This window comes from Abramis brama, assembly GCF_963993115.1.
Source record: "Abramis brama genome assembly, chromosome: 4".
NCBI lineage: Eukaryota > Metazoa > Chordata > Actinopteri > Cypriniformes > Leuciscidae > Abramis > Abramis brama.
The window spans coordinates 44,118,107-44,144,390 of record NC_139966.1 but is presented as its reverse complement, the minus strand read 5'-3'; the positions used below and the strand labels follow the sequence as shown (position 1 = coordinate 44,144,390).

Genomic DNA, 26,284 nt, shown 5'->3' with positions numbered 1-26,284 from the left:
AGAGCGAGAGAGAGAGAGAGAGAGAGAGAGAGAGAGAATCATTCAAAACATAGTTTGGTGTAATAAATAAAAATGGATTTTCCCAAATATTTATGTTTGCTATGTACTTTTATACTTGGAATATTAAGAGATATAATTATCTTAGCAGCATGCTAACAGCAAACTCCATTGGAATCAATTGTGAGTCGAGTCTCATCTGCACTGCTACTGGAATGACACCCAAAGTTGCTACCAAATTAGAGTGTTTTTTATATTTTAAAAAAATATAAAAGTTTTCATTTCAATTTAGCAATTTTTCTTTTCTTTTTCTTTTAAATATTTCTATTTAGCTTTAGGTTATATTTCAATATTAGTTTTAGTACTTCAATTTAAACTTATTTTAGTTAGTTGCCAAGGCAATATTTCTAGTTTTCATTTAAGTTTGTTTTATAATATTTATATTTTAAGCTACAGTGTTATTAGAGGTACTTTATTGGTTGGTCACAATACCAAAATTTCAGGAGCCAATAGCAATACCAGCAAGATTTCACGAATCTCAATATCAATTTCAAAAGCCAATGCTACTAAACACATTTATTTAAAAAGCAAAATATAAATTTAAAAATGAACATTGGCATGCATCCTTCAAGTATTGGTCAATTATTTACACATTGCTTCAGGTTTTCGAACTAAATATTCAAGTAACAGTCAGTAATGAGAACAAATAAATGAAAAACAGTTGCAGGGTTTCTCTTTATCTTGTCAGTATTGCTCAACAATTAATTTTAACATCAAAAATAGGTAATGGCAAATCTGTCTTTGCATTAACAGACTTCATTTTGACCAAGAAGTGCATTTAATTGTTACAAAAGCAGTCATCTTTATACCAGTACAGCTGGTATAGTTCAGTCATACATTTGGTACATGGATATCAAAATGATTAGCTTCTCGGTACTATTGTATTGTATCTTTTTTGTATTAAATTGATGCTGAAATACAAATGCATGTGACATCCTTACTTCAAACGTCAACAGGGAACTTCCTCCTACCTGGTGAGTTAACCCCAGTTGATGTCACCTCCACTGCCTCTGGCATGGCCTCCTCTTCCTCTGCTACTGGCAATAAGAGACTTCTATACAAATAAATAACAATAAACAATACAACAACTGTTTAAGATAAGCATTTTACAACACTAACACACTCAGACCACCGATCTCTGCGATTCAAGTGCATAATAAATGTACTGAAAAAATAATCAATTTCATAAAGAGGAAATACTCACTTGTCCGATTTTGCAGACACTTTAGAAAGCTGTCCCTCGCTCAGTCTCTATAGGTGACAACAGCGTGACATTATGACACAGTGACACTCTGAGAAGCAATATACATATACACTTGTGAAAACCACTATCTTGTGCAAATAAGAATCGTACATGCACACAGTTCCATACCTGTCCCATGACATGGCAGATGAAATATAAGAGCTAAACTCTGCTTTACAGAGAGAGAAGTGCTAGATACTTACATAATGTGTATGAGAGCTCTACAGCTGGCAGGGAAAGAGAGAGAGGATGGTAAAGACAGGAAGAGAGGGAGAGGGAGTGACAGAAAGAGAGGGAGGGGGAGAGCACTTGTACTGGCAGAGTTCATTGAAGTGGGAGTGAAAAAGTGCTATACTTGTTCCAAACATACTGATGAAAATCCACACACAAAGCCTGGGCAACATATTTTATCATCAAGTTCATTAACCAGAAGCAAGATAACAATCAAACAACCAACAAATAACAACAAAAATGGTTGCAGAATGGTCTGTTCCGGTTGAGTTACAGTTACTGAGGAAGAAACAAATGCATAATGTATTGTTTAGTTGCAAAATTAGAATAGAAAAATAATTAGGTTTATGAAAAGCTTCCCATATTTTCTGTTGACATCAAAGGCTGAGCACCCAATCTGTCATTTAGTAGAAGCTAGCCAAATTAGGCAGATCACACTTGATGTCCAGTCAAATATCTAGGTACTGAATCAAAAACTAGTTAAGAACCACTTATATACACTACAGTTCAAAAGTTTGGGGTCGATAATACTTTTTACATGTTTTTATAAGAAGGCTCTTATGCTTACCTGACTGCATTTATTTGATCAAAAGTACAGTAACATTGTGAGATATATATACTGTATTAAAAAAAATAATCTGATTTCTGAGGGGTCATGTGACAGAAGTATGGCTGGAGAATGGCTGCTGTTTATACACACACATATATACATATACATATATATATATATACATATACATATACATATATATATATATATATATATATATATATATATATATATATATATATATATATATATATATATATATATATATATTGTCAATGTTGAAAACGGTTGTGCTGCTTACTATTTTTTGTGGAAACCATTATCATTTTGTTTCAGAATTCTTTGATGAATGGAATGTTCAACAGAACAGCATTTATTTGAAATAGAAATCTTTTGTAACATTATAAAGGTCGTTATGGCAATTTATCAAACAAGAGAATATTACTGACCACAAACGTTTGAACAGTAGTGAAAAGCAGCCAGCTTTTCTGTATTCAGGCAGGACTTGAATACGAGGCTTTTCCATAAAACCATACCGGACTAATATTAGCTATAGGACAGTCTATTTATCTCTTACTTGCACTAATATGCTACAGTACATATTCATAGAGGTCTAACACTGCCCACTCTCTATGAACTGAAAAGCAGAAAAGCCCTCAGATGAAGTGCAGTTTATTTTGGTAGCACTCCAATTTTACCTGAATATCTCCCATCTTATCATTATAAGTTAACAAATTCCACGAGACAGTCAACAATGAGGCAGTTAGTACAGTGCATATGTCAGAGAATAATGCTTGGCTTTGCAGGTTAATAAAATAGTTTGCATCTGACTCTGGACAAACAAGCAGGCAAATTACACTTACAAAACTATGCTGTCAGATGACAGATGCTTATATAAAATTGCAAAGCAGCTCACACAAAGCAATTCTAAACACAGAAAGCCCAAGAACATCACATCGATAAGAGAGTGGGCACATCCTCTCATGAGCAGTAATTCCTGCTTACCGCCATCCAGAACCCTCTCAATCGGCCAACTGCGGTCTTCCCTTTACGGCACAACAGAAATGTAAGCCTAGCTACTCTCTCACTACACTGGACTGATAAACAGGAAGTCTTTAGCAATTGAACATGACAAGAGAAAAGGGCAAAACTACAAAGTAAGAGAAACACAAAAGGGGAAGTGAAAGAAATGGCTAGCTGCGCTACAAACGCAACAAGTTTCCCCATTGGTTTCCTCAGCTTCCTCAAACTGACCTGCGAGTCACTCATGTCGGCTGTGGCGGCCGCACGTTCTGCCTCACGTCCTCTGTTTGTGGCTGCAGACTGGTGGGTCCTGACCCAGGAGAAAAAAAAAAGGGTTTACCAAATTGTTCAGTTTTTTTTGTTTTTTTAGGATGCAGCTGCTCTCAGTAAGTGCAACATTGGTACGTACACTCCATCAGTGTGTAGACAGGGCGTCTGTGCAAGCCTGGCCACACAGGTGCATGGTGAGCATGCAAAGCGAGACTCTGTCAGTAGTAATAACTCCTTAATAAGTCTACACAAAACAGCCCAACACACAGGAAGAGGACACGCATTTGACTAGCAAATGTGATCTTTGGGTGTGTGGGAGGCATTTCGAATAAAAGTAGACCATAATTTCTTTTTTGTGAATCATTAACTAGCACTTCATAGCAGTGCGCCAGAAAAAATCCACAAACAAATGATGATGTATGGAAATTGTATGTGCACAATAAAAGGGTGCGGGGTGCAGTGTCTCACCTTCCCGTAATGGAATCACCAACTTCAGGCTGGCCCGTGGAGACAGATACCATCTCAGAGGTCACAAAAAAGGAAAGTTCAGCAGATGAAACGAGATCTTTGACTGAGGTCACCTGTTCATGGGATATCTCGGAGCTCAAAGATGGGTCATCTGAAGTGAGAGTGGTAGAAGTGTGTGAGGACATACAATATGCAATAAAATAGTCACCTTGTCAAAGTTTTAATTTTGTGTAATGAAAATCATTTAATTCAATTCGAATGACAAATGAAATATATTTCACTAAAGTATGTTACTAAAATAATAGAGAGCATTAAGCAGAGAAGGACAGTGAGAGGAAGAGCTCTTATCAGCACACTGACTGTGGGTGTGAGGCAGAGGAGCAGCCTGCCCGTGGGCGTCCTCAGGCCCAATGCATTCTGGGAGTCTGTCTTCCTCCTGCAGCAGCCAGAAAAAGATTCAGAAGGCCAGTGAAAATCAAGAGAGAGAGAGAACGACTCCCCAAAGACGACATATTGTCTTTGGATACTTTTAAATGATGGGGCGAAAATCCACACTTCAGACATTTGCAATGCAAATTGTGACAAGTTTATTCAGGTGTGATGTGCAACACTGTCAATGTGTGTCTGTGCGTGTACACTTGTTCTAAGTGTCATCCAATTTCCCGCTTGCATTTAGGAAGCAGCATTCCCTAGTTAAACTCCATCCCCCTGACAGCAGTCAGTCACATGTTTGACCATGCTAAACACTAATTGTCCATGACATCAAAAAGAACAATGCAGCTTGGCATGCCTAACACATCACAAGGTCACTAAAAAATGTGTTTTTGAATTTCATGGTCAGGCACTCTGAAAAAGCTTTTTTTAAACCAAATGTATGAAACGCTTTGAACTTGTATATATAAATGTGTATAAAATGGTTAATCTTGCATCACTGCATCATAAGATATGATCACAAGAATGATAACATATTTACACAATTATCATTTAATTTTCTGGTAGTTTGTAGAGAGGGATTATGGGAAATGAAGATGAGAAAACACAAATCTACCTTTAGAGATGTGCAAGGCCTCTGTATTCCTCCAACACCCTTAAATGGAGTTTCTGAAAGAGAGAGAGAGAGAATGGCATTTTCCTCACTGTCATGTCTAGTAGTTATGATCAGACAGTTGGGTTTATGAAATGACCAGTCTCTCTGATGGTTAGTCAGCAGTCATGCGGTGAAGGATGTGGGGAGAATAAGGTCACATAGTTTGTACTACTGACCAAAGATGGTAGAACAAGTGGAGAAGAAAAGCCAAAAAAGGTCTGACCCTGCTTTTCCAGCTTGGGTTTAAGATTCAGGGATGGCTGCCTGCCCTGTGTGACTAGGGATTAAGGAAGGATTATATAGCCTGACGAATCTGACAGAGGCCTGTTGTCCTCTAGATGTGACCATTTCCACTAGACAACTATGAAGTCTCACACTACTATGAGACTAATTGAGATCACTGAGATTCACATCCAAAACTATTCTTCTTTAGAGAGGAAAACCCTACCATTTAGGTCTGTTTCTCCATTTTACCATTTATAAAACCTTCTTTATCTTGCAATTTCAGACTGTAACTTTAAAACTTCTTCAGAATCTTGTTTTCAAACTAAACTGAATCCTACTATGGGAAAAATAACCCTTACTAATTAATACATTTCTCACCTTGAGATTCACCGTCAGTGCTGTCGTCTGGTAGAATCGTCTGAGAAACTGTGAAGTCTCTTTGTAGCTCTTCGGTTTCTACTCCAGAATCCTGTGTTGCTTCACCTTCTTCCTCAGTCCTTACCGTGATCGTCTCCTTGTCCCTCACAGACTCTGTGTGCTCCTCCTCTTCTTCCTCCTGTTTCAGGGCCTGTAGTTCCTCTTCATCACAAAAGAGCTCCTGAAGCATCTCCTGGTCAGGTCCGCGCTCTTGTAAAGGAGGTGACTCAGACAACACATATTCCTCATCCCATTCAAGAAAGGGGCCATCCAGCTCTTCCACAACCTGAAGATACACAATAACACCAGTCACATGTCATCAGGTGGTGATAAAAGCTCTACACAAACACTATAATAAAACTAGGTGGGCTTCCCCAGCCTACCTTTTGGAGCCTTTGGAACAATATGCATTGTAATACATACAAATAAAGTGGATTGGAAAATAATAAAAGTGAACCAAACTCAAGACATGTGGCAAGTTCTAAACATAAGAACATTGTGGGGTAGTTGGTAAACGGCATTTAATCTCTTGAGATAGGTTCAAGAAGAAGTCAAGATTCAAACTGGCTCACAAACCACACTTGCCGCCTACACACAAAGCTCCAGGCATCTTGTAATGAGACTGTAAAAGTACCCATCTGTGATCTGCAGATTCTCGCAAAAAAAAAAAAATATATATATATATTTATTTTTTTCCCAAGGTTGAATCTAAATCTGTCATGAGTTTTAAAGCCCACATATGCTGAAGCATGTGCAGGAAGTGAAAGTGAAAGCAATTGTTTGATGAGCCTCAATACCTGCTGTAGGTGATCTGGTGTTTGGCTGCTGGCCTCTCTGCTGTCCAGCGGAGCCTTTAGTCGGTCGAGTTCCTCTCGCAACTGCTGCTTCTGGTTCTCTTGTTCTTGTACCCTAAAAAGTCAGAATTCACAAAAATCCAAAGATCGTCTTTCCCCAACTAAACACACTAAAATACAACTTATGCACTAAAGAATAATGTGACACAAAAACACAATTATTCTGGTTACTGAAAAGCACTTCACATGAGACAATGTTAGTAAAAAGATAAAAAAAGAATCATATCCTGACTCCTGTATTCAAAGACTATTTGTGAGGTGCCTAAAGATTCTACTATTACACAGACCAAACTAGATTTCATAGCAGCCTGAAAACATTCTAATAAGCACCATCTCCACAAATCCTCAGTACAAGTCTGAACTGTTCACAAGTCCTTCAAAAGCGAAAGGTGGACATACTATACCCAATCCGCAGGCCCAAGCAGTGTCCCATTGCTCCTTTACCCCAATCTTAGAGCACCACTAGACGGTGCAACCCCTTAACTTCCCTGGCTTCTCACAACAGCCTTTGCCTTTTATTCACAGTACGCTGAGTGCCATAGCCTTGAAAAACGTGTTATGTCAGACGAGAGACACCAATGAACCAAAAACAGCTTGAGGGGGGTCAACCGGAACAGCCCCTTGACAAATGCTTTCAGAGACATTCACACAGACATGGACTAAATTGGTAAAGCCTTGCTCCATAATCCTTCCACTGCCTAGAATGGGGTGATGTTTCAATCTGAATATACAAAAAAAAAAAGTTTTAAAGTGCACTTATATATGCATTAAAATAATTGCCATTTGCAATCTAAAGGCTTCCATAGTCTCTGTTAACTGTATGATCAAGCTGGTGTTTTGTACTACCAATACCCACTGATAAAATCAAAATATAAGTCTAAATTAAAGGGATAGTTAAATTCTGTCATCATTTATTCACCCTCAAGTTGTTCCAAACCTGTATTGTATATCCGTTTCAAAATTCCAGATCACAAAGATTTCTATTTCTAAGACTTCTAACGGTAAATGTGACTGGGAAATACAGAGAAAAAAAAAATTATATTATTTATTAAGATAGCTAATAAAAACCATCTCTGCTACCGACTCAGTCCACTCACTTGACAGACAGGTGCAGGATCTCAGTACGAGAACGTCGCATGTTGCTGGCCATCTTCAGAAGCTCCCTCTCTAGAGAGTCTGTGTACTGGTCCAATTGCTCCAGACTGCGAGTCCAGTCACTCCTCCTCTGCTCAAGCTGCACCTCCAGGCCCTGCAGCAGTTCACAAGATCAACAAAAAAAATACAATAGACAGTATACCACTAAGTCCTTAATACCAATAAATCATACTGAATGTGAAAAAAATATCAGTTTCATCAAAGACCTCTTAAGGAGAGTCACAGAGTTACTCTGACCCGACACACTACCCCTGTGCATCGTGGGAATTGGAGTGAGAGAAATATTGGCCTATATAGTTGACCACCAGGGACTGCACGTAATGATGCGGTCCGCTGAATACACACAATAAGAGTGATCATGTCCAGCCAGGCAGTTATGCAATGTGGTAGATAAAGGCTCAGATAAGGGAAAATGAGTACTTGCATAATTTTCAAGAGCCAATGTGTATCTCTATATAATGGTATCATGATTAGTTTTTTTACATACTGCATGTGCATAACTTTTTTTTATACAGTCCGATTTGGCTGAAATCCTTTCACCTGCATCTTGAGGTTAGTGTTGGCCTCCTGAGTTTCACTGTTCTCTGTAAGGCATCTGAATGCTGTGAGAAAGGTCACGCCGACTTCCTTAAACTCCCTCTTCTGGAACGATTCATGTTTGATACACTGTGAACATTCTATATCATTATGGACCAAGATCATACAAAACTGAATTCAGGTGTCTGGTGACGGAGAGCTGGCAAAATTAACCCCAGATTAACTGTGCAGGTAAGGGTTTGCTGTAAAGCTGTGTGTGTGTGTGATGGCTGGTTAGTTTGGTTTAGTTTACCAGTCTGCTAGTCAGAGTTTTGAACTCCAGAGACAGCTGCTCCGGAGTCGGGCCTTGGAGGAGCAGAAGAACCTCACGATCTAGAGTCTCATCCAGAGAAGATGTAAAACAGACAGAGGACGACAGATGCTCCAAACCCTACACAAATACACACACACACTTAATGTCAGCAATGTGTAATACATTTATGTCAATATATTCAATTATTAAATATATTATATATTTTTTAATATAAATAATATATAATTTCTATTTATTGAATAAAATACAATTTAATACAATACATTTTCAAACATAATAGAGAAAAATAGTATTTATATATATATATTTTTGTGTGTGTTAAGTTATCAGTTACAATTATGGAATACTCCACAGCCAAAAAGATAAAATAAAAATAAAAATAAAAAAAGAAACTTGTGAAATAAAGCACATGTAGACAGACTCATTGTAAAGCCTGAAGTTTGGTTTAAAGCAAAAAGAGGGTGTGGATTACTGAGTGCACACTGTGGCAGTGGAGTGGGAGAGAGTGGGCGGACAGAGAACAGCACATGAGTGCTGGTGGGAGTGGAGAGAAAGAAACACTCCAAATCATGGACGGGACAAAGACAAGGGAATAGCAAACACACAAAAAAACACTACAAACCTCCACGGGATTCTGTGCCAGTGCCAACTCTGTCTGAAGAGAGCCTGAACTCATCTGATTGAGTCTGTAGGCCACAGAGAGAGAGAGACCCGGGCTGCAAACCCATACACACACAGTTAGAGGAACATGTGAAGGAACTGCTGAAGTTTGTATAATGAAGTATAATGTATCCCACTAATAAGCTCAACTAAAGCTAATATTTTCATTGACATGGGTTATGTGCACTTTATAGAGCTCTTACATTGTCATATCAGGCTGCATCATCTGCATTTGACTCTCCAGTTTGTTTTTGTCTGCTCTCAGCAGCTGAAGTAAGCAAAATGAACATACACAATTCAATACAACACTCTGGAATAAATTATTTCACTCACACCGGTTATCATATGCACACTTGCTTATCTAGAAATATTTTTTAGGTTTTGAGGTCCTTGTGTGTAGAACTACTTTCTTAAACCACTGATTCAGCATCCTGTCTGTGTGTGTGCGTGTGCGAGAGAGAGAGAGAGAGAGAGAGAGAGAGAGAGAGAGAGAGAGAGAGAGAGAGAGAGAGAGAGAGAGAGAGAGAGAGAGAGAGAGAGAGAGAGAGAGAGAGAGAGAGAGAGAGAGAGATCACCTCTGTAACTGAGGAATACTCCACAATGGCCACCTTCAGTTCATCTATCCGTTTATTTTTCTGGAGGAGAAAGAGTTCTATTATAATAAAGGATAATACAATGTAACATGATTGCAGGTTGTATAAACATACCAAATTAATAATGGTGACACTAAATGATTCTTAGTAATGACTAAAGCAAAGCCTCAATTCTTCCATAAAGTTATTCAAACGACTTCATTTGTCCGTTAAGATTGACGTTTCATTTCAAACTTTGTTTTCGCGATACGCAAGATGGACTGACCTCCTGAATTATCGACTCCTTGTCAGCCAAAATAGCATCAAATGAATGAACTTGGACCTGTGGGTGTAAGAAAGCATTTACCAATGACAGAGCTAAATGCTTATTTTGGCATAAAAGACCAAGCAGGAGTAAATAAAATAAAAAAGGGCCTACCTGAAGGTCAGCATTCAGGTCACAGAGGTCACCCATCTTTTTCTGAAGCTCCTCTGCCTCCAGTGTGACTTTCATGTTCTTAATGTGGGTTGAAGGAGAAATGTGAAGGAAGGAAGACAGACAAATAAAATGGAATTATAGATGAGTGAGGATCATTAAGTGAGACTACTTAAATTAATGTGTACATATATAGGGCCATACTTCCTCTTGTAGATCAGCAATCTTGGATATGAGACTCTGGTTTTCCCGTTCCTGTGGGAAGCCAGAACAAAGGGTTATAAATGTGTTCATGTTTGTTCTAATAATATATATTGTCAATGTCAATATTACCAGTGTGATAGTGTTCATCTGGCAACCAGATTTGTTTACTCTGAATGATTTAATATCCTTGGGGTATGTAATATTACTAGCCATCTAATTAGAAGCATTATCTGTTTGCACTAGTTTATGAAAGTCTCATAACTTGGCTTCTTAACATCTGAGCTGCCATCAAGGTGAGAGGGTCTTGTGCCTCACCATCTGCTTTCTTTGAGCTGAGGCCTGAGCTCGACTCTCTTCTGAAGAGGTCAGGCTGAGCTTCATCTCCTCAACTTCCTCTTTAAGCATATTCTCCTTCTGTAATAACTGCTGCCCCCTGCAGGATCAAAAATAAGGGACGGGAGTGAAGAGGTGAGAATTGATGATGATGAAGGGATTTGATCGTTCAGAGGTTAAGATAAGCGAGACAAAATCAGTACATTTTAGCTTGTGCTTTGAGGTCTTCATTTTCCTCGATGAGTTTCTGGTTGGTGTCTTCCATGTTTTCAACCGTCTGCTTCAGTTTACGAACCTCTTCCTGCAGCTTTTGGTTATTTAGTTGCAGATCTGCCACACAGAAGACCAGATCTGATGTCTCCCTGTACAATACAAACACAAAATAACTCAGAATGCATATTTATATACTTAAATATAATATATATTCAATCAGCTTTATATTTAGATTTCTAACTTTTGTATAAATAAGCATTTAAGCATAAGCCTTTAAAGATCAAAAGGTTTTTAAGATCATGAAAATCAAATCGATTCAAGTGTGCCCAAAGTTTTGATTGATACAGTTGATACAGTCTCACAAACAACATGAGCACTACTGTTAACGCTTTATCTGTCACAAACAAACAACTCGCACTCCTAAACTTACAGGTCAGCTCTGGAGGCTTCCCCTCCAAATGCTTCTAGACTACCTGAGGTCATATTCAGTAGAGCAGATCTCCTTGCTAAAGGAAACAAGAGGTGACTGAAACAAACTCATAATAATAAAACACACACATATACACATATATACACACACATATACATATACATATATGCAACATATCAATAATATAAGCATTCTGATATACTCCTAAGAAGATCTCACCTGATAAACTGTCCAGTAGTTTGAATGATTCCTGTTGGGTGTCATTCTTTGAGTCCGTCCTACATGAAAAGGGAAAATTTGAGTTGGATTTTTATCTCCAAAAAAACTGTCATGGGGAAAATTTAGCGAAGAAAGGCCATTTGATCAAAATTTTAGTGCCCATTTGATTGTGGATTGATAGCAGGCTGATGAAAATCTGCAATGTGTTTTTGGTGGGGTTGGCAATATCTACAAAAGGCATACCGCATAAAGTTGTTGGCAAAACCAACTGCTTCCTGTTAACTGACCAAAACATTCAGCAAAATGTTTTTTTGTCCTGTGCAATATTTTCCCAACCTTTTTTGTCTCTGCTCTATCAATAAGACTCAAACACCCATTCATGGACACAAAACCAGAAATGTGCAGTTATATCATTTAACACTACTATTAATATTATTAAAATGGCCATTATTACAGTAATTCACTGCGTATCGTTGTTCTAAATCATGAGCACGTCTTCATACCCCTGGTTGCGACAGTCATCAATCCACTCCTTCATGATGGCATGGAACGTGTCCTGGTCTATGGAGATGTCCTTGTGCTCTGGGTCCAGCATATTGCACAGCTCCTCTAGTCCGCTGTCCTCTGAACTGCGGCAGGTGGTGTGTCTCAAGAAGTCCACAATGTGCGATACATAAACCTTACCTGCAACAGAGGACTCTGTGTTACTATGGTTACAGTGGCTAGAGTCACAGAAGACCTGGGTCTCGTCAGATGCCATCCCAGCAAGAAAGTTTGCAAATCAACACCTACTTGTTCTGAGTCACCATGATCGTGTGTCTGAACATATCAAGGCTGTATATATATAAAAGTCCACCGCTATCATCGCTTTTAACAGGTTGTTAAAAAAAAAAACACTTTTTGCATTCATTTACACAGCAAATTGCATTCATGAGAAGAATGGCTGTAAATAAAAAACGCTTTTGTTCTCTTTTAGCTTATCAGTCTCATCACCACAAACAGCACATAAGGTCAGAGACATCATGAGGAGAGAGCAGGACTTCATTGAGTACAGATCAGAAGGCCTTTGCCTCCAAGTGTGAATGCTGAAAAGCTCTTAGAGGTTACTTTAGTTTAAATAAAACAAAACCACAGGCATTGTAAAGTTGTTCCTTAGCAGGTTGTAAAGCTGACTAATATCTGTGAAACAGGAGGAAGCAGTTAAAGTCCACTAAACATCAAAGCACGGTTGTCTTCAATGCACAATTCTGGTATTTATGTGAGCACATTAGTGAAATTTAATGTGCAAAAAAATGATCCATTGTCAACGGTATAGCGACTAACTTGAACCCGCTGCAAAATCTCATGCACAAATCTTTAGCCCTCATGCAAAATTCATGATCATGTGGATTCCTACTGAAATTACTAGATTTTGCCTGTAAAACTTCACAGAACAAAGGTAAATGTAGCTTATTGAAAACGTGAGAACTTGCTTTTACTCCGAAATGATTTTATATTTCTGTTGAAATCACTTAGGCTAAGTCCACCTGTGGTGAAAATCAAGTTTTTAATGTTTATATGTCTATGTGGTGTTTTCAATATGCTTTAAGACAAACCATGTACAAATTCATAAGTCAACACCATTGCTGAGTTTTTTTCTCTTTAAAACTGCAGTGAACCAAAGACAGTCTCAAAAACGGTTTGAAATCGCTGGTGTTTCTGACTACCTTGTAACCAATCACGTCAACGTGTGATCGTCAGAGTGGATCTCAGAGCTGGTGTGAGGTGGGGCTAATTTGCATATTCATATAACCGCATATACTAAATGAGTTACATTCGAGCTATTTTAAGGCATGAAGAAATCATTTTCAAGAAAAAGTAATTTTGGTGGGCCTAAGGGATAAAAAAATATGAACTACAGGTGGACTTTAAGCTGTGTGGGCTATTGGATAATATTAAACAACAGGAAAATAAATATTTAGGCAAAGTTTACCAAACTTGCATTGAAGCTTGTCAACATTCAGTCAATTCCAGACTGATAAAGTCAAGTCCTGGCCTTAATTTTCTTGTTAAATATCTTGTTACACAAATTACGTTAGTAAATGGGTAAAAAAAAAAAAAAACTGTACTAAACAGTCCCAAACAGATGTAAATACCTCTGCATTGTGTGTCACAGGCCTGAAAAATGGTGTCCAACAGGTCTTCCTCGCATATCAGACTGACCTCAGCCATGCTCTCCTTCTTGGGCTCAGAGGGACACAGAGATCCTGTTCAAAACCAATGAAAAGACAAAAAAACTGTTACCGCTATTAACAAAACATTTACGACATTAAAAAGAGAATTAAAAAAAAGAGGTGGTTCATTACCCTCGCCCAGTGAAAGTCTCTTGACCACAAGGGCCGGGTAAGTCAGTTCACCGTCCATGTTAGAAATATCAGAAGAGAAGTTCAGGTTATACGAGATCAAGCCGGGAGTTGGGATCTTCGAAGTCTTCACCTCCGTGACGGGCCCCTCTAGCTGGGTTTGTGTGGAGTAGCGTGGGGTAAAGTTGAAGTAATTGTCCCCAGTCTGGGCTGCTGGGGTGGAGCAGTTGCGCCGAAACGGCCGGTTGTACGTTGCTGAAATTCTCCTCTCCCCAAGCGTGCCTAACGTGCCCAGCGTGCTGGTGATGGTATAGGTGGCATTGGCAGGGGTGATGGGAGCACAAGGGGTGTTGGAGGAAGACCCCAGTCCGGGGGAAGGTGTGGGGGTCCGCATGTCCGCAGAGGAATCGCAGTCAGTCTCTCCGTCCGGTCGGACAGTACGCTTCTTCAGGATGGCCTCCAGGTTGAAGCGCTGCCCCGAGTGAGGGCTGTCGTAGCTGCTAGACTGAAACTTAGGAATTTGAAAGGGTGAGTTAACCTCTTGATCTCGCCGCTTGATGGTCTGCAGCTTGCGGCAGATGCTGTCCCTGGGGTTGTGCCGTCTTGGAGTCACTCCAACATCCATTTTGGAGTGGGAAAAGAGAGAAAGCCTCAATCTACAGGAGGGATATGAGTTAATTAGTTCAAAGCTTAAAACAGAGTGAATAGTATTTGGCAGGTCATGTGATCTCAAAATGGCTATATATATATATATATATAAAACTCACCCTTTCAAATAAACTATATATATATATATATATATATATATATATATATATATATATATATATATATATATATATATATATATATAGTTTAATACATGTCAATCACGTCCACACAAACATGTAGCTATGTGTAGATACAGTAGATAGATAGATAGATAGATAGATAGATAGATAGATAGATAGATAGATAGAGACACAAAACACATAAAAGATTGTTAATAAACTGATTTATGAATGTATCGTTACAATATACAATACAAATGTTTAATACATTTTTAACGGTCACTACGTTATTTGTTTTTTTCTGGGTGACGTCTTAATGTTGTAAAAAAAACGGCCATCAATAAAAACCTAACACACTTATCTTAAAATATTGCCTAAGTATGATCTCGTGCATAAAAACATAACTATCAAAAACAGACAAGAAAAAAAAGCAAACCAACCTGTCAAAATCCGACTATTGGGGAATCCAACAACAACATGTAAACTTTATATACAAACCGAGAAACGCAAAACGTTTCCGTCACTTTTAAGGTGAAAATAAAGGCCACCTTCAATTTCATGTGGTGTCTCTGTTATCTTTTGAGGACATTTATACGTGACAAGCAAATATTGGAAAGCTAATGTTGGAAAAACAAACACACCTGAATCTGTTCAAACGTTGGCGCCGCGGTCGGTTCACAAATAAGTGCGTCAGAAGCGTCACACAGCTGATCGAAGGCCGTATTAAAATCTGCGGCGCACTGACACCGTGCGTCCAATGATGGAACTGCAACTGACAGAGGCTGAATAACAGAGCATTGATTCCTCATATTTTCACTTAAATTAATGGGCCTATTATTAAAAATGTAATCACATAAACGCATATTTAACGTATGCTATATAAAGATATATTATAGATATAACTAAATTACTGTGCCTTTATTAAAAATGTAAAAATTCCAATAAACGCATTACGTATAAGATCATATGTGCACCACACATTAGATGTAACAAAATTAGACCTATGGAAACCTATTTATTGTCAGTTCAGGTATTCTGCATTCCCCCCTCTGCCAATGCAATGCATAATGACAAAGAGGTGTTTAGAAAAGTACTGTTTTGTTGCAGGTTGCAATTGAGTACCTTGGGAGAAATATAATAGATAATTAAAAAAGGGGTCCATTACCCCAGGGGACTTCAGTACCCTATCATGTGCCGTATTTAAATATATTAATGTCCATGTTAACTTTCAACTACCGATAATTTCCCATATTTTCTACCAAAAGGTTTTTTCTCAGTTCACACAATCAAAAGAATTTATAATGGTGGCACATACGTGCATTTCTATACTTTAAAAATTAAAATTAAAATTTGAAACATGCTTTGTTTGTTTTGGCACACTGGCTATGATATGGTGTGATCTGTAAGAGGTTTACAGACGGCGCACATTCATCATGGCGAGCGTTGCATCAGCCACGAGCGCACCATCATCTCATTCTTACAAGGTAAAAGAGCGCGCGCTCTTCATTAGCGTTTCAACCTTCGTGTGTCTGATAAATATGTTTAAACCCCGTCATATTTTAAATACAACCGCCATTTCAGTATGACTGAAAATGCACGCTCGGTGGTCATGCACTTTAAACGAGAGATTAACCAAATCTCTCTGTGTTTCGCATTTTCAACGCATTATTCTGTATTGTATTGAAATAAATAACAACGCAGGAGTATATTTTGTTATATAGAAAATATGTCATGTTATATAACGTAGCCTATGTAGCCTGTTTTCTCTACTGGTTATATGCATGCGTTCGTCAGATGCACGTTGTGGTTACGCGCATGATGCCGTGATAGGCATACGTCACTGGACTAGGCTAATAACACGGGGAAGCAAAGTCCTCTGTAATGGTTTTTGTTTTAGGCAAATATAAAAATATGTTCCAGTTACATTTGATGATGTCCTACAGGTTAAAGGCACGTACCTTACGCTATCAATAAGAAAGAAGCTATTAAGATTTTTGTATTCATATAATTTTTTTAAATTGTGTTTTTTTTTCTTCTTCTTTTTTTACCGTGGTTGATATTTAAAAACTCTTTCAAGCACATTTATTATGTTAATTGTTCCTTGGCTATTGTTTTAACAGTCACGTTATTTTCAGACCATTAAGCAACAAATCTTCTGTAAACACTGCAAGTGAAGGACACATGGAGGTGCGCCTTTGATTCAGTCCATCTGATTGGTCACTAAAAACGGCTCACTCATTCAGATCATTTTTATTTTTCAACTCAAGCCACTTTAAGTTCATTCATTTCATGACCGAACGTGATGATGTCTGACTGGGTGAGTTCATCAGGGGTGTAAAGCATAGGCCTACTGTACTTCATTGCAGCTAACTTGTATATTTAATAATATTTTGGTGGAGATTTTACTGGAGCAGGGGTCTATTTTAAAAATTACAATTCTTGCTTTTACTCCTTACAGTTTAATTTAGACACCAAAAGTAAAAGGTCAAATTTAGAAGGTCATCATGACTTTCTAACTTTATTATTACACTTAAGCATTATTTTGGATAATTTGTAGGCTAATTAATTTGAGTAGGCCTATTATTGAAACGGAATGCTTGTATTCTTGCTCAATACATTTCTAAGGCAAAAAATATACTTTTTAGTTTTTACTCATTTACACAAAATAACACTTCGTACTTGTGAGGAAACGTCTTATTCACACAGCACAGTCTTTGATCTAACAAAGTTATAATTATGCATGTTGCTAAAGACTGGGTTTGCCATTTTTCTATAAACAGCTATACTAAATATAAAGGTCTCGGTTTCAGTTTCAGGACAGAGGTCAGGACATTTTTGGCGTCTTGACTTCTTCAATCTGTTTTCCAAGCTTTTTAGTTTCACTTAAGTATGTATGTTTTTAGCTGGATATTTAGATTTTTAAATAGAATTACATTTTGATGTAAGTATATGTAATTATCCATACTTACATATAATTCATCATTTGTTTTTATATCTCAGCTCTTATCAGATATATGTAGTAGTATGCATCACATGCATACTCAATTATAATAAGACATGAAGATGACTCAGTTAATCTTAAGAATTATATGATATACTAGATATTTTGTAAGGGCATGAAAATGAAAGACCAACGTTGATCATTCTGGTTTAGAGAAGCCCTGAAATTAACATTCCTTTACTTTTTAAGACATTCCTTTACTTTTTAAGGCAGGCCTATTTAAAGTGCCAGAGAGAGAACTTTAGAAATGTATCAGATTGGAAATTACATAATCTGATTGCATATCCCAGCTTTAACTATGCTTATGCTTATTATATTTTAATCCATGTTGAATGTTTGTTTCCTTTTAGGAGCTTGAGAATAATGTGGCTGACAATGCCTCTAGCTTTAAGGTATGGTATACTATACACATATTACAGATTGCCATACTGTAAAATACAGCACTTGCCTTAAACATGGTGTCCAGTGGCTTCATTCTGATGTTTGATTGATACTCTACACAGTTAGAAACTCTCCTCCTCAGTCAAATCTTGATTCCTCAGATAAATCCACTTTTGTTCTGGTGTTATGGTCGTATCAGTGTCCACATACTGTTTCTAAAACGTTCTCAACATAGCAGAGGAGCATTTTGAGTCCGAGTGTCTTGTGTTGAATTGTGGTAGACCTCTTTCAAATATGGCATATTTTGGCTTTCATGACTCCAAAATGTGACCTTTTTGGCAGTTAGCAGAAGGTCCCTTGCTCTTCCAAGAGGTCCCGTGCTGAGTAAAACAGAATCCAGTCTCTCAGATCACTGTAAGCCCTGTCAATCAAGCTTGGCTTGGCTTGGCTTTGGACATGCCCTCTGTTTCTACCTTTCTCTGACTCAGGTGGTGATTAAGGTCTTTTCAACACATGCTAAATCACACCATTGCCTTAAAGACAACATGGAATTGTCTGATATCTGCAATCATGCCTCAGGCTCACATAAGGAGTCCATTTATGAATGAGAGAATATCTCATTTTAAAACAGTATATAGTAACTTTGGGTCAGTTTTTTCTCTATGTTACAATTAATGGGGAGTGAAGATTCCAAGCTTCAAAATGGAAACGATACAACTTCAAAATGTGCTACATTTTAAACTCTTTAAAGTCATATGTGACCCTGGACCACAAAACCAGTCACATGGGTACATTTTTTTTAAATTGAGATCTATACATCACCTAAAAGCTGAATAGGACAATATTTGTCCGAGATACAACTATTGTTGTGAAAATCTGGAATCTGAGGGTGCAAAAAAATCTAAACATCGCCTTTTATGTTCGCAATTGTGCTGCGTTCACTCACAAAAATAAATGTTTTCTATATTTATGATTTATGAAATATCTTCATGGAGCATGATCTTTACAAAGAAAAATCGATAATTTTGACCAATACAATGTATTGTTGGCTATTGCCACAAATATACCTGTGCAACATGTGACTGGTTTTGTGATCCAGGGTCACATATAATAGCTGTGTGTGTGGAACAGATTGAAATTTAAGTCAGTGAGTTGAACTTGAACAAATCATTCAATCCAGATCAGTTGATTTAATGAAAGTCCACAAATCAGGCATTTATATTTTAAATAGGGCACACTTGAAATATACGGTATGATACTGACATATTTGCATCCTTGCTCAAGTCCCTATTCATTGTAATTGCTTGGGAAAGAGCAACAAGTACATTCTGCAAAATGTCTCTTTTTTGTGTTTAAGAGACTAATTAATTTATTGAAGTGCTCGAAAAAATATGAGATTGGTGGAAATTTATATTTCGATGCATTTTGCATTCAATACTGCACTCACTTTGTTCACAAAAGTCAAAGAGTTTCTCAATTTCTCAATCTCTTATCATTTCCACCACTAGTTCTGCGTTCTTGGAAAAGTTTTCCAAGCGAACACAAAAGTGAACCCATTTTTTTTTTTAAATGCGAAAGTTTTGCAAGTGAACACAAAAAATAGTCTTTTGGGCAGACTATTCCTTAATTTAATAATTTCAAGAGCACATAGCATTAGTTGAATATCAGATGTCATTAAACAGAAATAAGTGTTTGTTTATTGATGAGGATAATCGCATTTAAGCCTCTTGAAGGGACTGAGGACTGTGGATGAGGTCACACAAGGCACTGAAGGCAAGTGAATTGATGATGGCCACACTGCAGCTCTCACTACAGTGTAAACTAAACGAAATGATAGATTTTCAAGAAAGCAATGTGCCTTATCATTTTAAGTAAAAGTACTAATTAGTATAGACCTGAAAACACTGTCATCGATGACAAGCACTTCTGTTGACCATTATAAATCCGCCACATGATTGCTCTCGAGACTCAGCTGAGATTACAGACAGTTGTTCAATTGGATCTAGCATATTTATAGTCAGGTACTCACAAAGCACTCATAAACTGAGGTGTCAGACAGCACAGTCTTCATATTAGCACTGATTTACGAGTCAGCACCTTGAAAATGAAGCACCTCAGATATGCATTGTCTCAAGAGCTGATTTTATTTTAATTGATAGTCCATGAATTAGACAGATGTCCAAAACTGCAGGGCTCAAAAAGTATTTGGACACTAGATAGATAGATAGATAGATAGATAGATAGATAGATAGATAGATAGATAGATAGATAGATAGATAGATAGATAGATAGATAGATAGATAGATAGATAGATAGATAGATAGTCGCTGCCTGTGCTGTGGACAGTCTCAGTTTAACAAACACAACAGTGTAGTGCACCTTTCCACCATAATCCTGGATTACAGAGGGCTGCTGAAGGAACATGTAATCCGTGAGAGTGTCTAATCTCAGGGTTTTTAGTGCATTTCCATCAGGGAGAGAGATCCATAGAACTAAATAGAGGGATAGAGGGATGGTTTTCACAGACTGACCCTATTCTGTGTCTGTACAAAGGTCTTGGTTTGTGTATTACGTCATCTGATGCTGATTATTTTTGGCCGCATTCTGTTTAGGCCGCAGACACAGTGACACAGTTAGCAAAGACCCATAAGCCAAAACCTGACCTGAATGGCCTGATGTTTGGGACTGTTTTCACTGACCACATGCTGACCATCGAGTGGAGTCTTGAGGGAGGCTGGCAAAAGCCGCACATCCAGCCTTTTGGGAACCTGTCCATACATCCAGGCTGTTCTGCCTTGCATTACGCTATACAGGTGTGTCCTCGCCATCTGTGTGGTTAGACATCAAATAAAATCATTTGACTTCCACGGCTATTATAGATTTATGATTTATGTTAAAATGTAATTGCGTACTGTGTGCAGCTTTTTGAGGGTATGAAGGCGTACCGGGGGCCAGATAACAAAGTGCGTCTCTTCAGACCCATGATGAACATGAAGCGGATGCAGAAGTCCGCCCACAGGGCCTGTCTGCCTGTAAGATCGACATCTCTCTCCTTTTTACTCCATCACATTCCGTATATAATTACGAAAGCGACTCTAAGCTGCAGTTCTGTTTCTCATTTTCTTTGTTTATCTGTAGAGTTTTGATGGTGCAGAGTTGTTGGAGTGCATCAGGAAGTTGGTGGAGGTGGATCAGGAGTGGGTTCCTGACTCAGACTCAGCCAGTTTGTACATCCGCCCCACCTTCCTGGGCACAGAGGTTATAGCTACACAAAACCACCGTTCTTGCAATAAACTCATTATTTTCAGACTTTCATTTCTTTAAGGTCTGAACATGCATTTATGATTTTTTTTCCATTTAAAATGGAGTTTTAAAGGAAAAGTGTTAATTATGTCAATCAGAACACAAATATACAAGATTTATTATTTATTTGTTAATTAATTCTGCTTAATATACCTGATTATAGTTAATTAATATCTAATATAAATAATGATATTTAATTAACCAATATAACAATGGACATGCTTTTTTTAATAATTGTTTTATTTTTTGTATTTGCTCTCATAGTATAACACTTGTTTAAGTTTGCTCATACATTTGTGTATTTATTTATGTATTTTTATTCTGTTGCTCTGACAATATTTTGCCACAATACAAAAATTATACATTTATTTAAATTATGTATATTTTATTTTTTAGACATGTTTATGTGTAAAAAACTTTTTTTAATTTAACAAAAAAAAATGACAAAAGTATTGGAATGTAAAATAATAATTTATTGAATATAATGATTTTATCATTTTAACAGCTGGTAATTTAGTGTAATATTATACTGTAAAAAAAAAAATATATATAACTACAACTCCATAATATATGTTCATGGATATAAATCTATGCGGTGTTGGGGTAGTAACGCATTACAAGTAACTTGAGTTACGTAATCGGATTACTTTTTTCAAGTAACTAGTAAAGTTCACAACAAAATATCATAATAAAGTAACACAAGTTACTTTGTTTTCCCATTATTGATTGAGAGCTCTCTTGTCCCCATGTTGAGAAAAATCGGGAGTAACGTAATGCATTACTTTTCTTAAAAAGTAACTAATGCATTACTTTTCTTAAAAGTAATCAAGTAACATGATTAGTTACTTTTTAAGGGAGTAACGCAATATTGTAATGCATTACTTTTCAAAGTAACTTTCCCCAACGCTGAATCCATGACAGCTATAAATAAATAAAAAACCTATACATTTGCATTACATGAACACATGAAGGCTTGTAACCAATATCCTCTTTACATATGCGTGTGTGAACAGCCCACCCTTGGTGTGAAGAAGCCCTCTAGTGCATTGCTGTTCGTCATCCTCAGTCCTGTGGGCTCTTACTTCAGCACAGGAGCTAAACCAGTGTCTCTGTGGGCCGACTCTAAATACATCCGAGCTTGGAGAGGAGGGACAGGAGACTGCAAGATGGGAGGGTAAGCAACTCAACAAGAGATATTTCACTGTGTTTGTTTGTGTGTGTCTACATGACTCAGTATTTTACTACAAAACACTCATTCATAAATGAATGAGGAGCACTGTTGCACACTTATTGGCACGTTGTTACCCTTGATCCAAATCCTGCAAGCTTGGTTTAATTTTGAAAGCCTCATAGTAAACTTTTGGATTTGTGTGTGCTAATAGCCACGTTCTAAGTCTGTGATATTTGGCTCACGTGGCTCAAAACTTCTCACATGAGAGCAGAACTACAGTAGTTTTAGCAATGCAGCCAGTGCTTTAACAGCCTCTGAAGGGAGGATGATGCAACAGGACTATATGGTTTTGCAAGGTGAAGATCTCTGATTGTGAAGAAGATACAATGTGTGAAACCTGCATTTTTTTAGGAATTATGGAGCATCTATCTATGCCCAGTATGAGGCAGTGGATTACGGCTGTCAGCAGGTTCTGTGGCTTTATGGGGACAACCATCAGATCACAGAGGTCGGCACCATGAACCTTTTCCTCTACTGGATCAATGAGAAAGGAGGTGATGACTGTTGATAATCAAACATTTGTGAAAAGTTTCTCTTTCACTCTGTGTTTTGATAGATTGTTTATGTGTATTTGCTTTAACAGGCAATAAAGAGTATGTCAAAGAATATGGAGCTCAATGTAAATTTGCAGGACCTTCAAAAGGCTGCAAATCAATAATGATTTATAGTCTCATTCTCTGGCTTGGTGCAGATCACTAAAGACCTCTAGTGGTCAAAAGGAAAGCGACAGTTCAAAACAACTTTGCCATGTCTTTATAAGAGACACAAATGTTATTTAAGCAAACCTTTAGAATGGAAAACCTATGGATTTTTTTTTCTTTCCAGAGGAGGAGCTCGCAACACCACCTCTAGATGGCATAATTCTGCCAGGCGTTACACGGCAAAGCATCCTAGAACTTGCTCGCAAATGGGTAAAAACTGTCAAAACCATACTGTCAGATACAAAATGTGCAAAAATGTATCTTCAAGCGTACAACAGCTTGTCACTGGGGTGGGGAATTACCTTTAAAAAGGGACCACTTTGTACCTTAATGTAGTTAACAAGTTAACTGAGGTTCGGGAGCAAGGCCACGCCTCAACTAATCAGCTCGTTCCCCGTCTGTATATTTACACTGAACCCACCTTCACCACACCGTTTGTCTCAGTTTCTCGACCCCACCCACCCCTCCCTCCCCTTCCAACTCATCCATCCATCCCACTTCCCCCCGACCCCAAACCCCAGTTGTCTCTTTAAAGGTACTGCACCAGTGAAATGCTGTTGTACCACTAAAGGTGTCACAGACATAATTGGAGAGTTGTGAGGCAGGATCTAAGCACAGCAGTCACTTTATTCACTATTTAATCAGAACAACCAGCACACAGGAGAACAGGACTAACACAACCAACTTAAAATAGACGCGAACAAAAAAACAACAACTGAGGGCTATTTATACACAGGTTAAGGGAAGGGAGAAAACAAGGAGCAGGTGAAATTAATCAGTTAACAAATGAGTAACCATAGAAACAAATGGGAACATTAGACAAGAAACCAAGAACAAGAACTAACACATGAAAAATAGAATCACGTGACAAAAATTAACATTTTTGCATATCTTTTTTTATTCTTTTTTGTGTTTTTGTCTTGCATATGCTTGGTTCAAATTGTTTGTTTTTCATTTTCATGAACAGGGTGAGTTTAAAGTGTCCGAGCGCTATTTGACCATGGCCGATCTTCAGCAGGCTTTGGAGGAAAACCGAGTGAGGGAGATGTTTGGTTCTGGAACAGCTTGTGTCGTTAGTCCAGTTGGCAGGATCTTATATCAGGGAGAGGTGGGTTTAGTTTGTTTTGGATGGTAAGAGCACCGCACGCTAGTTTATTATCAAAATATGTAGGCGAATGAACCAATATCCACTTCTGGGTCAAAAACTTGGCCAATTTTGTTTGTTTTTTTACTTAGATTTTCCACGTTTTTCTTATACTAATCTCCTGTCCATTAGAATCTACATATTCCATGTGAGGGAAGCCTCCCTCCACTTGCCTCCAGACTGTTAAAGGAGCTCACAGATATTCAGGTAAGACACCACACACACACACTACAATGTTTTATAGCCCTATAAAATGTATGTTAGTGTTATTTGTAACAGTATACTATTTAGAAATCAATATTGTAATCAATATTGCACAAGTAAAACATATCTCCTCTCTGGTTATGTCTTGAGCTGCATGGTTGATAACACTTTCTTCAACTTAGCTTAATGACCTCATTGTATGCGCACTTAAAAGCAAAATAAAAAAATAAAAAAACAGTGAAATCAGTGAAATAGAAATAAAGCAAAATAGATTGTCATTCAGTGTTATATTAACTGGGAAACAAATACATTCATACTTGGTTAGTTTAGAAATTGTGTCTTTTCAATTACAGGAATTTAATTAATTTACTGCCATGCATGGGGATATTTTGTTTAGATTTTTCCTGTAGTTTGCAGTTTGTTTGTTTGTTTATTTATTCCTTCATTCATTCTGCATAATATACCTGTTAATATTTAAGTAATATATAATATTAATAATAATAACATATAATAATAATATCAATATTTGCATATTTTGAAAGTTTTCTCATACATACTAGCCCATAGATTTTTGTTCATTTGTTGTGCTGGTCATCATGAACCACCCAAAAATGGTGGCTAAAAATTGAGCTGCTTCTCCCACGTGTGGTGAAATGGAAGAATTCGGATATTTTAGTTTTTTTAGGTTTTTAATTTAATGTATTCTCGCAAACAACTCTTAACAAGAATAATAATTAAAAAAATTAACCCCAATTTTCTATACCCCCATCCCAACCCACGTGGGACAAATAGAATTATGAGGTTTTGGGTGTGATATTTTGTAACATATTTGCCTTGTTGCAGTATGGACGGACCCCCAGTGACTGGTCCTGCGTCGTATAAAGGAACCTCACTGTTGTCAACATACACAAGCTCTTCAACACATTTTAAAACATGCACATTATACAACAAAAGCTTTATTTGTGGATACATTACCTGCCACGTAGATGTATTTTTTGTTTTGAACAAAGTTTACCAATCTAGGCTAGCAATACTGTGTTGCTCTTTATCAGACTACACCACTCAGATGCCTCTATTTGGTCACATTTTCTCAGTACAGTTTATTCTAATAATCAGTAATAAGCAAATAACAGTTCGTGACCAGCTGTTTCATTAATAATATAGCTGAGGTGTATGAGATATTTCCTCACTGTATAGTTTATTGATGCTGTTGATAATATGATAATATGCCATTTCTGTCGTATTGCACAAGCTCTTTAAATTTCTTAAAGACATTTATAGATATTTTAAGGAAGTGTGTTTTTGTGGTAGAACTTTATTTTTAAAGAAAATTCCATTTTTAATGTATATGCCACCAAGAAATGTTTGTTGTAATGTTTAATTGTAGCTGATAATAGTGATTATTACAGCTATTGTGTTTAAAACTCTTCCATTTTATGTGCACAAGCTTAGAGTTGTATTATATTTGATGGAGAACATTTTTGCACTCAAAAAAGGGAACCTTAAAATCCACATTATATTTGTTTGTAGATGCTTGCATGATCAAACAAAGTGATCCCTCATTTAATATAAAATATAAATAAGATTTTAACAGTTACATGAGCACAAATAAATTAAATGATTGACATTTAGAGATGTGTAATACTATAGATATAGTATTGAGTATTTTGTGATGTGACCAGGAATAAATAAATATATATATATATAAAA

The 26,284-nt window shown here is 37.3% G+C and overlaps 2 protein-coding genes across 8 annotated transcripts in view; one reads left to right on the top strand and one right to left on the bottom strand.

The window, feature by feature from the left end:
* Positions 1-18,438, bottom strand: part of lrmp (lymphoid-restricted membrane protein) — a 24,763-nt gene extending 6,325 nt beyond the window's left edge. For 2 of the 6 annotated variants that reach the window (XM_084110585.1, XM_084110587.1), the window contains exons 1-25: positions 18,059-18,407; positions 13,843-14,495; positions 13,633-13,743; positions 12,001-12,181; positions 11,498-11,556; positions 11,279-11,354; positions 10,839-10,997; positions 10,618-10,735; positions 10,303-10,353; positions 10,102-10,179; positions 9,949-10,005; positions 9,666-9,725; positions 9,294-9,358; positions 9,053-9,146; positions 8,410-8,547; positions 8,121-8,222; positions 7,523-7,674; positions 6,369-6,480; positions 5,533-5,857; positions 4,891-4,943; positions 4,203-4,278; positions 3,843-3,993; positions 3,336-3,414; positions 1,262-1,308; positions 1,029-1,111 (exon numbers count right to left, since the gene is read on the bottom strand). In XM_084110585.1, coding sequence (XP_083966711.1) covers positions 1,029-1,111; positions 1,262-1,308; positions 3,336-3,414; positions 3,843-3,993; positions 4,203-4,278; positions 4,891-4,943; positions 5,533-5,857; positions 6,369-6,480; positions 7,523-7,674; positions 8,121-8,222; positions 8,410-8,547; positions 9,053-9,146; positions 9,294-9,358; positions 9,666-9,725; positions 9,949-10,005; positions 10,102-10,179; positions 10,303-10,353; positions 10,618-10,735; positions 10,839-10,997; positions 11,279-11,354; positions 11,498-11,556; positions 12,001-12,181; positions 13,633-13,743; positions 13,843-14,464 — 3,049 coding nt within the window. In that variant the 5' untranslated portion in view covers positions 14,465-14,495; positions 18,059-18,407. Of the gene's footprint in view, positions 1-1,028; positions 1,112-1,261; positions 1,309-3,335; positions 3,415-3,842; positions 3,994-4,202; positions 4,279-4,890; positions 4,944-5,532; positions 5,858-6,368; positions 6,481-7,522; positions 7,675-8,120; positions 8,223-8,409; positions 8,548-9,052; positions 9,147-9,293; positions 9,359-9,665; positions 9,726-9,948; positions 10,006-10,101; positions 10,180-10,302; positions 10,354-10,617; positions 10,736-10,838; positions 10,998-11,278; positions 11,355-11,497; positions 11,557-12,000; positions 12,182-13,632; positions 13,744-13,842; positions 14,496-18,058 lie in introns of all 6 variants that reach the window. The other 4 variants (XM_084110588.1, XM_084110589.1, XM_084110590.1 and 1 more) reach the window with 4 other exon arrangements.
* Positions 15,979-26,284, top strand: bcat1 (branched chain amino-acid transaminase 1, cytosolic). 2 transcript variants are annotated; one of them, XM_084110592.1, is made up of 11 exons: positions 15,979-16,093; positions 17,961-18,002; positions 20,604-20,804; positions 20,913-21,023; positions 21,130-21,249; positions 22,308-22,468; positions 22,877-23,019; positions 23,351-23,436; positions 24,194-24,334; positions 24,503-24,577; positions 25,418-26,284. In XM_084110592.1, exons 1-11 carry the CDS (start codon positions 16,043-16,045, stop codon positions 25,454-25,456), a joined length of 1,170 nt encoding a protein of 389 aa, XP_083966718.1. In that variant the 5' UTR covers positions 15,979-16,042; the 3' UTR covers positions 25,457-26,284. The 2 variants fall into 2 exon arrangements, with proteins under 2 accessions (XP_083966718.1, XP_083966719.1); XM_084110593.1 differs by lacking the exon at positions 15,979-16,093 and adding an exon at positions 16,449-16,926.